This window comes from Aegilops tauschii, chromosome 5, assembly GCF_002575655.3.
Source record: "Aegilops tauschii subsp. strangulata cultivar AL8/78 chromosome 5, Aet v6.0, whole genome shotgun sequence".
Classification (NCBI taxonomy): domain Eukaryota; kingdom Viridiplantae; phylum Streptophyta; class Magnoliopsida; order Poales; family Poaceae; genus Aegilops; species Aegilops tauschii.
The window spans coordinates 293,101,222-293,118,963 of NC_053039.3; the positions used below are offsets into that span (position 1 = coordinate 293,101,222).

At 47.3% G+C, this 17,742-nt stretch overlaps 1 protein-coding gene across 1 annotated transcript in view; it reads left to right on the forward strand.

Moving 5' to 3' along the window:
• LOC141022779 (uncharacterized) overlaps positions 1–16,965 on the forward strand; it is a 33,351-nt gene extending 16,386 nt beyond the window's left edge. The window contains exons 2-4 of the mRNA XM_073499039.1: positions 13,697–14,603; positions 15,386–15,476; positions 16,715–16,965. Coding sequence (XP_073355140.1) covers positions 13,697–14,603; positions 15,386–15,410 — 932 coding nt within the window. The 3' untranslated portion in view covers positions 15,411–15,476; positions 16,715–16,965. The remainder of the gene's footprint in view (positions 1–13,696; positions 14,604–15,385; positions 15,477–16,714) is intronic.
• The last annotated feature ends 777 nt before the right edge of the window (positions 16,966–17,742 follow it).

Consider the following 17,742-nt stretch of genomic DNA (forward strand, 5'->3'; position numbering starts at 1 on the left):
ATTCTAGGATGTCATCACAAACTACAAGGATATGTGTGTTGAATTCAAGGATGTCAACACACATATCACTATTCTAGCTTGTTGGTTGACTTTCAGCCCTCCGAGTCTCCCAACTCTCATCCCTCAAGTAGTGGTGTATATGGTGGGCACTCTCTCATTGATATTTCGACCGTCAGTGATGGTAGCTTCTCCTCCTTCCACTAGTGCATTACCAAAAGGTCTAGCACAAGGAGAAGAAGAGAATGTGACCCCCAAGATAGCAGTCGAGACCCTTCCCACAAGAACATCGATCTATCAAACAGGGAGCCCCATCAAACTGAAAGTCAACCTTTAGCATAGAAGGCACGCCTTTAATGACTCGAGACCATTTCAACATAAACCATAACCCTTTCCATACATATATCATCAGTACTACAGCAAAATTAAATGACTACATTGAATACTAAGACATAATTATGTAGTGCTAGGATAGACAACAGTTGGGTCAACATTAGATATATCCACAATACTAGGATAGACAACCGCTACTAGGACATATATACTACTCTAATAGATCAACATCATCTGGGTATGTGTCAAGCTAGTCCTCATGCTCGTCCTCGGAGACAAGGTCAACCACCTCTAGACATCCGCCAGAGGGGTCTGCCTCACCGTTAGTGTGGGTAGCTGGCTGCACCACCTCCCCATCATCGTCCATAAAGTAGCCCTTCTCATCGAGCTCATCAAAAAGCTGGTCGACCTCCGCTGATATTCTGGCATCCATCTCTACGTCCTCCTTCTTCTTCTGCTCCTTCTCCTTATTGGCCCAAAAATCATGCTCCTCGGCCACGAGGTGCGGATTGGCCTTAACATACACTGGTACAACGAGCTTATATACAAACGGTTTTTAACCCCTTTCTGTGACGGCATTTTAAACCGTCGCCTTGCTAGTGTGGGAGATAGGGGGGTCCTTCCCACACGGCCCATAAACCGTCAGGGATAGGCCCTCCGGCCACACACGTTGTGCAAAATGAGCTCGTGCGTGATCGGGCTAGCCATTGCATACAATTATACAGGCACAATCGTTTTCGTTCGTACGTACATCCCACACAGTGAATCCCGGAGAAATGTTTCCCTTCGTATGTACATCCCACACAGTCAATCCAAGGAATACGTTTCCGTTTGTATGTACATCCCACACAGTCAATCCAAGAAGAACATTTTCGTTCGTATGTACATCCCACACAATGAATCCCAGACAAACATTTCCGTTCGCACGTACATCACACACAATTTTCCCCATCAAATCGTCTATGATAGCGTTGCCATTGCAGACGATATTAATAATTTTATCATTTGCGTTATTGAATGCATCATGCATGGTGCGTAGAAGAAACTGTGTGGCATAGGCTGTCCATCACACACTTTTTATGTGGAAAACGTTTGCGCAAGGTGGCCTAACGCGGACAGTTTTCAAGAGGAAGACATGTGTGATTGTTCATTGATCCAACACATTTTCTTCCTAGAAACAGTGTGGGTTGTTTGAGGTCATCGCCCATGGTGTTTTCTCAACAACCATTTGCAATAGAAAAAACCCAATAAGTAGGCTAATTGGCCTATTATTAATAATCCATTTATTAATCAAAATGACATTTCATATTAAGCAAATATTATTTATCTCTGCTTTAAAATCGAGCTCTGGCACCTCTACAAATCCCTGCTTCCCTCTGCGAAGGGCCTATCTATTTACTTTCATGTTGAGTCATCACCCTCTTCTTAAAAAGCACCAGCTGGAGAGCACTGCTGTCATTTGCATTCATTACTATTAATTTATGTTGGGTATGACTATGACTAGATCTCTTATACCATGAATTACAATGTCTAGTCAGTCCTTGATCTTTAAAGGTGCTCTGCATTTATGTTTTGCGGTCTCAGAAAGGGCTAGCGAGATACCATCCTGTTATATCATATTATGATTGTTTTGAGAAAGTGTTGTCATCCGAGATTTATTATTATTGCTCGCTAGTTGATTATGCCATTGATATGAGTAAACATGAGACCTAAGAGTTATTGTGAATGTGGTTAGTCATAATTTTTGTTGAAAACTTGAATGCTGGCTTTACATATTTACAACAACAAGAGCAAACAGAGTTTGTAAAAGTTTTTCTTTATCACTTTCAATTTATCAACTGAATTGCTTGAGGACAAGCAAAGGTTTAATCTTGGGGGAGTTGATACGTCTCCGTCGTATCTACTTTTCCAAACACTTTTGCCCTTGTTTTCGACTCTAACTTGCATGATTTGAATGGAACTAACCCGGACTGACGCTGTTTTCAGCAGAATTGCCATGGTGTTATTTATGTGCAGAAACAAAAGTTCTCGGAATGACCTGAAACTCCACGGAACTTATTTTTGGAAAATAATAAAAATACTGGAAGAAGAATCCACGTCAGGGGAGCCTCCACCTGTCCACGAGGGTGGGGGCGCGCCTGCCCCCCCTTGGCGTGCCCCCTGCCTCGTGGGCCCCCCTGTTGCTCCACCGACCTCAACCCCAACTCCATATATTCGTGTTCGGAGAGAAAAAAATCAGAGAGAAGGATTCATCGCGTTTTACGATACGGAGCCGCGCCAAGCCCTAAAACCTCTCGGGAGGGCTGATCTGGAGTCCGTTCGGGGCTCCGGAGAGGGGAATCCGTCTCCGTCGTCATCATCAACCATCCTCCATCACCAATTTCATGATGCTCACCGCCGTGCGTGAGTAATTCCATCATAGGCTTGCTGGACGGTGATGGGTTGGATGAGATTTATCATGTAATCGAGTTAGTTTTGTTAGGGTTTGATCCCTAGTATCCACTATGTTCTGAGATTGATGTTGCTATGACTTAGCTATGCTTAATACTTGTCACTAGGGCCCGAGTGCCATGAATTCAGATCCGAACCTATTATGTTTTCATGAATATATGTGAGTTCTTGATCCTATCTTGCAAGTCTATAGTCACCTACTATGTGTTATGATCCGGCAACCCCGAAGTGACAATAAACGGGACCACTCCCGGTGATGACCATAGTTTGATGAGTTCGTGTATTCACTATGTGTTAATGCTTTGGTCCGGTACTCTATTAAAAGGAGGCCTTAATATCCCTTAGTTTCCGTTAGGACCCCACTGCCACGGGAGGGTAGGACAAAAGATGTCATGCAAGTTCTTTTCCATAAGCACGTATGACTATATTCGGAATACATGCCTACATTATATTAATGAATTGGAGCTAGTTTTGTGTCACCCTATGTTATGATTGTTACATGATGAACCGCACCCGGCATAATTCTCCATCACCGATCCAATGCCTACGAGCTTTTCACATATTGTTCTTTGCTTATTTACTTTTCCGTTGTTACTGTTACAATCACTACAAAACCCAAAAATATTACTTTTTCTATCGTTACCGTTACTTCCATATTACTTTGCTACTAAATACTTTGCTGCAGATACTAAGTTATCCAGGTGTGGTTGAATTGACAACTCAACTGCTAATACTTGAGAATATTCTTTGGCTCCCCTTGTGTCGAATCAATAAATTTGGGTTGAATACTCTACCCTCGAAAACTGTTGCGATCCCCTATACTTGTGGGTTATCAGCTACAGATTCGTACAGAAAGTTAGAAAGAATTGAATCCATCCTTAATCTTGTATTCTAAGTACTCTGTGGGTTCCACTGCCAGTACAGTAGCAAAAGAAGTATATATTAAAAATATATAAAAAACTACAGTTTAGGACAGAATTCGAACTCAGGCCATCGCGCTGCAAGGATCCGGCCCGGACCAGTACACCAAGTGTTCGTTGCGGGCGATTCAAGAGATAAAGCTTTATAGCAATGAGCCCGTCCATTGCAACGGACCCAAAGTAGAATAATACATATTCACAAATTTGAAAGAAAATAGTTTAGTTTTGATATACATATCACTAAAAATATCTTATGTTTCACTCTAAATATATTCTTTGGGCTGTTTTGATGAGGTAAGGGAGGAATGTGGTTGGTTTCAAGATACGAAGGGGTTTTGTGTAAACTGGAGCAGAGAAGTGGGAATTATTGCAAAAGGCCACTACTTACATCACAACCGTTAGATGCAGATCTAATGGTCAGAAATGGTAGATGGCAGACACACCATCATCACCAACTGAGTCTTTTATAGGAGTACTAGCAAGATGCCCGTGCGTTGCACGAAACATCAAGATGCATTTATATGAGTAGTTTATCTTGTGGGAGATAAGGATGAACGAGGGAAGGCGTTATCTGCAAATGTGATGAGGGGTGCGGGTATCTTTCTGCAAAATTGTCATAGTTTCCTTCCTATCCGTCAGATATAGATCGGACGGCCTATATTGCAGGATGGCAGGCACACCATCATCACCAACTCTGTTTTTTATAAGAGTAGAGATAAGTACAAGTAAAATAGGAGTAGGAGTAGAGAAAAAACCGAGTTGGTGATGATGGTGTGCCTGCCATCTTATAGTATAGACCGTTCGATCTATATCTGACGGATAGAAAGCAAACTATGACAATTTTACAAAAGATACCCGCACCTCTCTCCACATTTACAGATAAGGCCTTGCCTCATTCATCCTTATCTCCCACAACCTCATAGTTGAGCAATTAAAAAAGGAAGTCTCTGGAACAATCTGGCATGGTGGCCGCTGCCGGCGCCGTCCATCCCCATGCCTCCGCCCAGTCCGACCACCAGTCACCACCACGCCCCACTCCTCCTCACCTTATCTATCATCTTTCTCGAGATATCATTTTTTCGATGAAATGGTCGAGATACCATGTTTTCGATAAAATTCTTGAGATATCATTAGTTTTTACACATGGGATTACTCCTGCATGGGTCAATCACAACAGGTGTTTTGTAAAAAAATGCATCTTGATGTTCCGTGCAATGCACGTGCATCTTGCTAGTTTTTTTCATACAATTCCAAACACCACGTAGACACGGTCTTTGACCATTTTACAACTATGTTAGTATCATTGTTAGTGGTCAGCCGGTGCAAGTTATAGCCCCGGGTGTTTAAACCTTTCTTTAGCAATGATATCTGGCGATTATTCGCCACGATCTCAATCATGGTGAATCCCACATAACCGTCAGATTTCCATCCGACGGTGGCCTATTTTTAAGCCATAGTATTTGACAAAACCGCCACCCTTACACACGTACTATAACTGCGTCGCGGGCGTTTGCAACTGCCATGTCTGCCAGCGAACGTTTGCTGGGGATTGGAGTTAGCACCGATGGCGGTTCGTAGTCGTTCCATGCTCGGGCATTGAAGTTTGTAACTATTTTAGATTAGAATATACTAATCCTCCGGTGCTAGTAGTAGAGCAGAGTCCTACTCCACTACTACTCTAGTCAAGCAAGTTAGGGCATAGTAGTAGGTACTGTAGGGAGTACCAGTACTGTGATCACTCAAGCAAGTTGTCTGGCATCGATATGACCCTATGTTGCTGGTATGTGTCTCGTAAGTCAAGCGGCGTGTTGTAGTCATCATCACCTGTCCACTTCCCATAGCACATATTCACTTCTCCATCCTTGTCTGCACATAATCGTCCAATCTTCCATCCCCGCTAAGTCGCCTCCCCCCTCTTCCGAAACCCAAGCACTAACAATGGCAGAACCGAGCAACGTCCGCCGAAAGAGTGGCTAGAATTTGTTCCCCATAGAGGTAATCAAGCTCATTGTTTCGCGTGTGGACAATCTCAGTACCATGCCGCTCGCCGCATGCTCGTCGGGGCTGTACTGTTTACTCAAAGCCCTCAGGCCGGAGCTTTTTAAGCCAGCTCCTTGCTTGCTGATGCCTCCTGATCTTCAGAAACGGCGTGTCACGCAGCATAACGATCGTAGGGTGGCGAGCATCAACCCTCTTGACTGCGATCCGATCCCCGTCACCCTCAACTACATTAACGGTATGTACTGGGTCGGCATGAACACGTCTTGGATGGTGCTCGTCAACGGTGGCGGCAGCTGGATGCTCGTGGAGGTCTACACCCGGTGATTGATTCCCCTTCCTTCGATTAACACTACAGTGCTTTGGCACCGCGGCCCAGAATACTCGGAATCTTACAGTAGCCAACATGATACCAAGTTTGATTTGCTCAAGGTTGTAATCTGCCAAGTGCCCACAAGATCTGCGAATTATGAAGACTTCAAGCTAATTGCGTTCTTCAACCGCGGTCTCGCCTATCTGACAGGTCACTGCGGTAAGTGGATAAATTTGCAAGTCCATCGTAGGATCATACATCCTCCATGGTTCTTTGATGCCATTGAACACAATGGGCTTCAATTATGTTGTCGACTCCTTCTATGGCTGGACGTATTGCTGGCCTACTTCAGTCATCGCTACAAACGGCTGTTATAGCAGTATGTTACTTTCCTATGATATCATGATGGCTTGCTTATATTACTGTCAACATCTACTGAAAAAATATTCATGCTCATAACATGCTGTTCTTAAGATTGACTACATTAAGAGCCCTTTTTTATTTGACTCCAACTTGATATGATGTTGTAGGCCGCCTGGTGTCCCTACCCTTCCTAATCCCAGAACCTTCCAAAGAAAAGCGGCATGACAGTTGCAGGTGGTTCCTGGCTCGATCAGACGACGATGAACGATTCCGGACGTGTTGTTTCACGGAATACAATCACAGTCACTGCAAGGTCTTTGAGCAGGATCCCAGCTTCTCTGGGCCTTCAGGAATTTTTGACTGGAGGCTGGTAAGTAGCCTTGGTACACGCTCTCTGTTTCTCGGACTGAATTATCCGATTAACCAGGAGATAACCGATGGCAAGGATCATGATGGCAGCGCGGTTTCGTTCATCAGGCAAAGTTGTGTGTACACAGCGTACCATGCGTCTCTGCATGCACCATACCCTGATATGTGCCGCCACACTCTGCGGCCCAAAGTAGGAGAGAGGATCGCAAGTATGAGACTTCGACCTGCTGGCTGGAATTTCCCCCGTCAGGCACCCATCTGGTTCAAGCCGTCAGCCAATCTCCACAGCTTAATAAATAGTAACGTCTAACTGGGCCAGTTAGTTAGATGCGTACACTTGGTGTAGTAGGATCTTTATTTAGTTTGATGCATACACTTGTTCTTTTTTGGTAGCCCTTTTGTAATGATGGCTGATGTTTGGTTTGGAAGAGAGAGCTGCATCTTTACTCTTCTGGCCTACTTACTGCTTTTGTTGCACCCCCAGCCCTGGTTGCTGCTGCTGCTGTTTTCAATGTACAATCAGTAGTATATTCCGTCTGTTGGTTGAATAAATGTGTTGTTAGAATGACAAACACAATGTTTTGGAAGTCGTTGCATGGTTCGATCCTTTAGTGCCCCATACTGTATGTAGCGCATACTATTTTTCGTATGGAACACATTTTCCACTTGTTGATAACATGCAGCCCACTGATGAAGGCCCAATATAGGAGCCCATAATTAACTGGAAGGGAGGCTCTCACATGAATCCGGCCCAGGTACATGCTCATGGTCCCCTAAACATAAATAAGTAAATAAATAAATAAAGCTAAATGCTCATGCACCAGTTCTTTAAATTCACGATTTAACAGGAGGATATTATTTCCTATGATAGTGTCGTTACATTCAGTCGATATAATTCTTAGGCAAAGATAGCGACCAGTCTTCTTTCTCCCACCATTTTCTTCCTGCAACCAGTGGACCCATGCAAATCGTAGTCAACGTCGTAAATAGTTCCGGTCCATTTTTATTTTTCAATAAGAATGTCCAACCCAGCCCAGCACATTGGCGACAGCACTTTATCCTCTGCCTTGGTGCGCTCGCCGCGGCGCCGCCGTCCGACTCTATCAACATAGTGAATTGGGAGAGGACTGTAGATGTGAGTACGACAGTACGGACCCACCAGGTCCACTCCGGAACACAAGCAAAGCGCCTCTTTTTCTACTAAGATGCACCCATCGTTTTTTTACTCTAATCCACCCTGCTGATATCTGGGACCCACATCATTTTCAACGTATAGTCAATTAACGATAGAATTGCACAATTTTTTTTTGAGGATTTGTTCGGAGGAGCAGGCTATAAACTGGGTTGTGCGGTCTCTGTGGCCCGTCTAACAACATGACCAGCCCACTAGTTCTATCTTTGGGGAAATAGGTAGGCCACTATTTCTTTTTGAAGAATACCCAAGCTAGGCCTATTTGTTTTCTCCGACTTACTAGGCTACAAATCTTTCAAGACGAGGAGGGATGCATTCCGGCCTGGCCAAAGAGTTTGGTCAGTATCTGTTAAAAGTAAATGGGAAAATTAGTTTCTTTTTTTTGTTTTTGTTTTTCACTAATATTTTATATTTCATTAGATTTTAACATGACATAGTACTAATTTATTTTTAAATTTGTTTTAGTATGGCTAATAATTTTTGGATTAAGAATATTTTGTTCCCCAGAAAAAATTGCGAATTTTCAAAATTTCGCACATTTTTAGTTCAATTTTTTAACCCTGGTACTGACCAGAAAATGGGCAGCAATTCTAAAAATGAAAAATGGGCTGCAATAAATTCCATATGAATTAGAAAATGAGTAAAAATTATAAAAAATAATAGCAAATGGGCTGTACACGCCACAAATTTTGAGGCTGGCCTGTTTACGCAAGGCTTTGTCAGTCAACACACGATTCTAGCAGCAGTGACTGTTGGCTGTCCATCCAACGGCCGACGTGCTTCTTCAATCTCTGATCTTCCTGCTCCAGCTGCCTAAACCAGCGCCGGCGGGACTGCCTGCTCCCTCCTCTTGTGGCCCGCTGTCATGCCGCGCAGGCTTCATCGGCCCACCCTACTCCCTCCGCTGGCCTGGCCGCACGCAATCAACTGCCTCCTTATTACGCGAAAAAAATGATTCCTCCCACTGACATCTGGGGCACACCGGTTCGGAGGCTGACCTGTGGGCCTACTAAGTTGACGCGTACGCAGGGCTTTTTCAACTTAGTCAACAAAAGATTCTAGCAGCAGTGACCGTTGGATTTGAATCGAACGGTCTTGTTGTTTCTTCAATTGTTGCTCTTCTTGCACCAGCCGGCCAAACCAGCATCAGCGAGACCGCTTGCTCCTGCCTCCAGTGGCCGGTTGTGCTGCCGTTGAGGCCTCACCGCCCCCTACTACTCCCACCGCTAGCCAGGCCCTATAGCGACGGCAGGCTCACACCGTAGCCGAACAAGTGAACCCTCGTACTCCTCTCCGCGTGGGCTTCCACTGTTGCGTCTTCCCCCGGCTCCGCGTCGTCCCCTTCCTAGGCCTTGTCGTCGTCCACCGCTCTGGTGCTCTCGCCGCGGCGTGGTCAACGTGGTCAAGGAACGACTTCCATCGGAAGAGTACTGTATGTGGAGAGGCTGATAGCTGGGTCCACGGCCGCAGCAAGGAAGTGCCTCCTTATTATGCGGAAAATAATGATTCCTCCACCTGACAGCAGGGACCCACCAGATGGGCCACTGTATTTCACGATAAAAACGTTTCCCCTTGATTGCTGGGACCCACCAGCTACATCTTCGCACGCAAGGAAGTGCGTCCATATTATGGGCAAAAAAAAGATTCGCCCCCTGACTGCTGGGACCCACCAGCTACATCTTCGCACGCAAGGAAGTGCCTGACAGTCGGGACCCACCTGGTCGAAGCGTACGTAGCGTTGTCATTTTGGTCGCGAACGTGTACGTACATATGATTGGTCAGTCTGCGGGCTGCAGCGATGAACCATGGCCGTGTAAGGAAGGGCACGTGTAGTAGTAGAGGCGCGCACGTAGCATGTACACGTACGTACAATGGCCAGGGTGCAAGAAAGTAAATACGGCCACATACGTACATACGGGCGGGGTCTCGAACGCCTACTCGCGCATACGTATGGCCAGGGCTCGTGTACATGGCTGGGTCGGAACGGAGAAACTGTGTCGTCCTCGTGTTCATGGGGAGGCAACGAAATGCGTCGTGTTCATCGGGAGGCAACGGAACGCGTGCTGTTCATCGGGAGCCAACCGGCTTGTACGGAACAACCGATGGAAACGAGGCCTGGCGTACCGCAGAACGGAGGAAACGGCCTTGTGTTCGACCGGCCATAGTCGAAACGGGATCCTGCTCATCGGGAGGGGTCTAGCGTACCGCAAAACAAAGGAAACGGACCTCCTACGGTCGAAATGGGATCCTGTTGATCGGGAGGTGTCGGGGATATATCCCGCGGTATGACCCGGCCGGAATTGGCGACTCACTGGTGACCCGCCCGAAGCTTGGCGATTCACAGATAACCTACCCGATCTTGGCGACTCATTAGTAACCTGGCGGGCAGGTCAGATGGACAACAAGGCTCAAAGCCCAGAAGGCCGGCTCATGTTATGATGGGCCGGATTAAGAGGAAAGGGATGACGAATATTTCCTTTACAAGGAAACAAGACCCGGACTTGTAATTAACTTGTAAGAGAAGATAGACTAGTCCTAGTCCTACCAGGACTCCACATGTAACCCGCCCCTCTAACTTATATAAGGAGGGGCAGGGCTCCCCAAAGAGGGACAAGACAAGAAACAATCTCTAGGGCAAAACGCTGAGAGCCGGTTCCCGGCGACTCTCACATGATCATAATGAGACCTAGCTTCAAACAGCATGTAGGGTTGTTGCCGGATGATGTTTCCCGGGGCCCGAAGCTGTCTAAATCCTCGTCTTGTGTTGCGTTTCTCGATTCCGCTCAACCCCTCTCAAGCTACCACATAGATGCGTTGTCCTCGCGACTAAGTCCTGACACTAAGGACATCTGACGTGTTAATTCCACGACAGTTGGCGCCCACCATGGGGCTGTCGCACGGTGGTGTTGATTTCTTGGAGGGATCTCTTCTAGGGTTCGAGAAGCTCGTAAAATTCCAGATGAAAAAGAGCCGGCGCAGAAGGATCTACATCGGCTACGAGTTCACCAGTTGATTAAAAAGTTTGGTGCTATCAGCCCTGCATGGATGCAGTCGACTCGAAAAAAAAATATACCATATGACCTATATATAGAAGGGGAGACGATCTGCTCAACTCAGGAAAATTCAAATCTCCGCAATTTGCAATCCGAGGAAGACAAAACAGGGCAACACTGCGTTCAGCTTCGTGGGTTCACACGACCGGCTACTACAGCCCCATGATAAAGTCAGCTCATGGTGGAGAGATCAAACATCAGTCAAAGATTACAATTATCCCAGTCTGTACATGAAGACAATAAAAAAAAAGGAGCATTGATCTTGCAACTCTAAGGTGGACAAAATTGATCAGGGTCACATCTGACTAAAAGCTGCCGCAGCTTTTGTTGAACTTCCAGATGTATTAAGGAAAATACTATTGAAGAAAAAGAGTTGGTAGTTGTTTCAGACCAAGGCAGACTCGGACGGGTGTAACAGCTCAATCAAAGATGAATACTACTCTGATTCAAATATGGATCTAAGGAAAAAGCCAGGAGTCAATTGCTAGTGTGCTACGTGGAAGCTAAATCCGAGTGGCCAGGGATCATCATGTGAGGCGTGCTAGTCATATAAGGAGTATGTATCCGTACATATTGTAAAAAAACAGAGGAAAGGAAGCGATCTGTCAGATGAGTTGTAGTCACCTGTTTCTCTGGTCTGAGCCGGTCGCTGCCAGTTAGAGCCACCACCCGGTGGAGTCTCTGCTACAAGCCGGGTCACGGGCCTCCTTCGCCTAGTTTCCGCCTTGAGATGCCCTGCGCGGTCGCTCCCGATGTTTCTTCTGCCGAGACTCATCTCCGCTTTGCCAAGGCGCCCTTGCTGGTGATGTCTTGTCTCGCCAGTGCAAAACAAAAGCAGCACTATGCATTATCCAGCGTCAGCATCCGTGTTCATCCAGCAAAAAATACCAGGTGTTATTTTTCCAATGTATTTTATCAGTACATGTTAATTCATCCGACAACGGTTACTTTGGCCTGTAATATTTTTATGCAGGATGGCTATTAAAAGAAAAAGGGGTGGTATTACACCGCGGAGGCATGTTTGGTTGTGCCGCGCAGCTTCACGGACACGCTTATCGCGGTCCAGTTTACATCAACGCGCCGGCCGACTCGCCCGTCTGCACCACCTTACAACGACACGGACGACTCGCCCGTCCGCCCTCGCCGCCGGTTCATGCGTCCGCGCCGGTTTACAACGCGGAGGACAACTTGCTCGTCCGCACCGGCTTACAACGCCGCGGCCGGCTCATCTATCTGCTCCCGCGGTCGACTCGTCTGTCTGCGCGGCTTACAATGCTGCGGCCGACTCACGCGTCCGCTCTGTCCTTTAAATGTCGCGTATCGTTTATGCAGGGCAATGGTTCACTGCAAGAGCGATGGCCGTGTCATGTTGCTCGACGAACACGCGTGCCAGCCGCCGCCTTTGCGGCCCAATTTACATCAACACGTCGGCTGACTTGCCGGTTCACGCGTCCGCACCAGTTTACAATGCGGAGGAGAATTTGCTTGTCCGCACCGGTTTACAAAGCCACAGCCGACTCATTTGTCTATATCTGTGGCCGACTCGCTCGTGATTGGTTTTAACCTCGCCGCGGTGATCATCAACTCCGCGGTGGATAACTACTGACCTGACGTATCAGGTGAAATCCATCCAATATGTTTTTATATTACATATTGCTTTCTTTAAAAACAACAAATACTTTGGCTTGCAATACTTTTTGATGCAGGACAATTGTTCGTTGTGAATCAGGTGTTATATTGTAGGGTATGGAGCAAGCAATGGCAACGTTCTGCACCGGGGTTTCGTCCGTGTCATACTGCCCGGAGAATAAACGTGTGCAAGGTCACCATCCTCTGTGGCCCGGTTTGCATTAACTCGCCCGTCCGCGCCGGCTTACAGCGCCGCGGCCGACTCATCTGTTGCCCGGGCAAATCAGGACATTTGTTCACTACGTCAAAACAAACATGGTTGACTCGCTCGCGCCGGTTTACAGCGCCGCAGCCGGCTCATCTGTTTGAGCTGCCTCGATGTGGCGGTCGTCTTTTCCATCCGTCTATTACGGCCTGGTCTACATCGACACACCAGGACTGCATCGGTCTGCATGAGCGAATTATTGAATATGAGCAAGTCACTACTTGGGAAGCCTGGTTTTCTTCCAACAGCTTGGATGAAAATTGTCATGTGTTATCAGCCGCCGTCGGCACTGGACGGCTCAATGGGCAGGCGCACAAGTCGCCGCCACTACAGTTTGGTTAACTTCAAAACATCCAGTTGGAAGGATCCTGTGACGCCCCGAGACCGACGCTCCGATTGCCTTCCTTGTTTGGTGAGTCAGCTCTGTTATTTATTTTGTTGTTGCATTTCTTCATTGCATCATCCGCATTTGTTTTCATAAAACTTGCATCCGCCCGTAGTGGCCGCGCCCCCCCTTGCTTCCGCTGACCCTTCCGAGACCAACCTCGTTCTTCGTTTTCCCTCTTGCTTAAACCGGAGTCCCTCTTTGCACAGTGCATCGCTCCCTCGCGCGCGTCCGAAATTTGTCCCGAACCCGAACCGGATTTTCGTTACCGTTGGGTCCGGATCATCCCCTAACATCTACAAAACATCACCGTTTTCTTTGTTGGACGCCCATAGCCTATTTTTCTCGACCGTTGATTTTGATCGGAGGGACTAGCCCCTAACCTAATTCCCTGCTATTTATACTCGAGGTCCAACCCTAAAAGTTAGGAGGCTTGTCCCATCCCCATTCGGCCGCCGCCACTCCAAAAATCCCCCTCGGGATCCATCCCCAACCTACCAGCCTCCTCCTTCCCGATCCATCCAACCACCACAGCCCACGCAGACCTCCCCGTTCCCCTCGTCGCGAGCCAGGGAGAGGAGCTCCCTACCGCCTCCCACCTCCTCGTCCCCGTGCCCACAGCCGCGGAGCTGTAGCCGTCACGCCAAGGCCGGCGCCCCTCTGCTCAGCTCGCCTCGGACCAGCAGCAGGTCTGGACGACCTCAAGCGGGCACGGCCACCCGAGAGGCCTAGCCCCGAGGAGACCCCATGTCGCCTTCGTCCTTGCCATCTCCGGCCAGATCTGGAGGTTCGCCGCCCCTCTCCGTCCCCGCAGTCCCGCGTTGCCGCCGCCTTGCTCCGTCCTCGCCGGGTCTCTCGCGCGCCCAAGCTCCACCTTGCGTGTCCGCCTCCTCGTCCTCATGGCCGAAGCAACCGAACAGGAGGCCGAGCGCCCAAGCCCAGCAGCCGTGCGCCTCCTCCCTCGACCAGCCGGAGCTTCTTCGTCAGCCTCGTTGCCGTCACGTGCCCCCTCCTCCCGTCCTTCTCCTGCTCGTCTTCCCCTCTGTCTCTCATCCCTCTCGTTTTCTCTCTGACCAGGAGAACTAGCTGCCGCCAACATCGCCGGAGATGGACCCCCAACGCCCAGATCCGCTCGCCTTCACTGCCTCGGCGCCGTCCCTGTCGCCATCGTCTTCATCGGTTCCTGACGAGGACGGCGCCCCTCCAGTTCGTCTCGAGCGCCAGTCTTTGCCCGATCTGGTCCCCGTTGACCGCGAGCATTGGCTGGGTCACAGCTGCGCAGGCCCAGCTCCCTTCGCCTGCGAGCCCAGCTCCGCGCGTCCCTGCAGGCCCAATGTGAGCCACCGCCCAGTCCCTGGCCCAGCGGTGTGCTAACTCAGCCCATGTTGTGTTTTTTCCACTGGACGAATTTGACTATTTATCCAGGGAATTACTGTTTTACAGAAAACCCCTTGCACTTCATGCATTTAATAACTCCACAACCGTGCATCGGTTTAAAACAAAATAAATATGTAAAATGCTTAGAATTTTGTGTAGTTTAATAATATGCCACTTTCACCCATGTTAAAATTGTTTAAAATGTTGTTTGATTAAATTTGCTCGAATAATATATTAAAATGTTTTTTTCATAACTAAATAACCGTAACTCGGATTTTAATAAATTATATATGTAAATGGGGTAGAAAAATGTCTAGTTTAACCTGGTGCACTTCATTTTACAGTTTAACAACATTAAAATTGCGTTTATGGCAGAACAGTACCGAATCTAAATTATGGACATGAGGATTTTCCGGAAATTGTTGTTTGTCATTCCGGCCTCATTTAAATTGCCTTAAATGTGTAGTTTACTTATGTCTCACCTATTACCATGGTTAATAACATTTAATATTGTTGGGTCCATAAACGGGAGAGAACTAAATAATTGATGTGGTGTTTCGTCAATATGCAACTCGTTGCATATTGAGCTCCACTTAATTTGAAGTGTTGTTTGTTGCATTTTGCCATGCCATGCCTCATTAAACCGGACATGCATCATATTTGTTTTTGCATCATGCCATGTGTATGTGGTGGTTGTTTACTATGTTGTTTGTTTCTTTCCGGGTTGCTTCTCTCGTTAGCTTCGGTTTCGTTCCGGAGTTGTGAGGATTCGTTCGACTACGTCCGCTTGTCTTCTTCATGGACTCGTTCTTCTTCTTTGCGGGATCTCAGGCAAGATGACCATACCCTCGAAATCACTTCTATCTTTGCTTGCTAGTTGTTCGCTCTATTGCTATGCCGCGTTACCTATTCACTTGCTCTTCAAGCCTCCCAAATCGCCATGAACCTCTAACCTTTGTCACCTTCCTAGCAAACCGTTGTTTGGCGATGTTACCGCTTTTGCTCAGCCCCTCTTATAGCGTTGCTAGTTGCAGGTGAAGATGAATATTGCTCCATGTAGGATTATGGTTATGTTGGGATATCACAATATTTTCTTATATTATTAATGCATCTATATATTTGGTAAAGGGTGGAAGGCTCGGCCTTATGCCTGGTGTTTTGTTCCACTCTTGCCGCCCTAGTTTCCGTCATACCGGTGTTATGTTCCTTGATTTTGCGTTCCTTACGCGGTTGGGTGATTTATGGGACCCCCTCGATAGTTCGCTTTGAATAAAACTCCTCCAGCAAGGCCCAACCTTGGTTTTACCATTTGCCTACCTAAGCCTTTTTCCCTTGGGTTCTGCAGACTCAAGGGTCATCTTTATTTTAAACCCCCGGGCCAGTGCTCCTCTGAGTGTAGGTCCAACCCGTCAGTCGCCGGTGGCCACCAGGGGCAACTCTGGGCTGGCCTACCGGAAGCTTGGACAATCCGGTGTGCCTTGAGAACGAGATATGTGCAGCTCCTATCGGGATTTGTCGGCACATTCGGGCGGCTTTGCTGGTCTTGTTTTACCATTGTCGAAATGTCTTGTAAACCGGGATTCCGAGACTGATCGGGTCTTCCTGGGAGAAGGTTTATCCTTCGTTGACCGTGAGAGCTTATGATGGGCTAAGTTGGGACACCCCTGCAGGGTTATATCTTTCGAAAGCCGTGCCCGCGGTTATGTGGCAGATGGGAATTTGTTAATGTCCGGTTGTAGAGAACTTGACACTTGACCTTAATTAAAACGCATCAAACACGTGTGTAGCCGTGATGGTCTCTTCTCGGCGGAGTCCGGGAAGTGAACACGGTTTCTGGGTTATGTTTGACGTAAGTAGGAGTTCAGGATCACTTCTTGATCATTGCTAGTTCACGACCGTTCCGTTGCTTCTCTTCTCGCTCTCATTTGCGTATGTTAGCCACCATATATGCTTAGTGCTTGCTGCAGCTTCACCTCATTACCCCATCCTTTCCTTCAAGCTTAAATAGTCTTGATCTCGCGGGTGTGAGATTGCTGAGTCCTCGTGACTCACAGATACTTCCAAAACAGTTGCAGGTGCCGATGGGACCAGTGCAGATGACGCAACTGAGCTCAAGTGGGAGCTCGATGAAGATCTTGTCCGTTGTGTTGTTTCTTTTCTTATTGATCAGTAGTGGAGCCCAGTTGGGACGATCAGGGATCTAGCAGTTGGGTTGTCTTCTTTTCTTTTGGTTCTGTAGTCGGACCTATGTGTGTATCTCTGAATGATGTATGTTTTTATGTATTGTGTGAAGTGGCGATTGTAAGCCAACTCTTTATCCCATTCTTGTTCATTACATGGGATTGTGTGAAGATGACCCTTCTTGCGACAAAACCACAATGCGGTTATGCCTCTAAGTCGTGCCTCGACACGTGGGAGATAAAGCCGCATCGTGGGCGTTACAGATCCATTGGCCGAGTTGCTGACACGGCTCATACGGGATCATTTATAACCCGCCGCAGTCACTTCAACCTTCTGTGGATTCACATCGCGCTATCAGCACCAAGGATATACACCTTATGCTATGGTCAATATGGAGAATCTCAAAGCCAACTCCTCGAGTCGTCTTGAGACTCGGAGGCTACAATGATATGACTCGGCAGCATTGGTCGATTTCAATGCATTCAAGAAATCCGGGTCATTGGAGGGGAAAATAACCCGGTCCCGGAGGCTACCGCCATATTGGTAAAAAGGTTTAAAGGCCGTTAGAAAATTTCCGGCTTAAAAAGAAGGATTTCGGTTTAGATCCGGCTCAAGAGACTTGACATCTCCCACAAGGCACTGAAGCTCTTAAATATCTGGTTTAAGATCCGGTTCAAGGGAAATTTATCTGCCACAAAGTTTTGAAGCTCTCAAATCCGGTTCAAAATCCGGTTCAAGGTAAATTTGTTTATCACAAAGCCTTGAAACTCTCAATATCCGGTTTTTCCGGTTCAAAAAGAATTTATCTCTCGCAAAGTTCGAGTTCTCAGGAAAAATTAAAGGGACCAAAAGGAGTCTTTACAAAGCACAACTCAAGCATAGGTACCTTGCTTTAATGACCATTGGGAGCTGATCG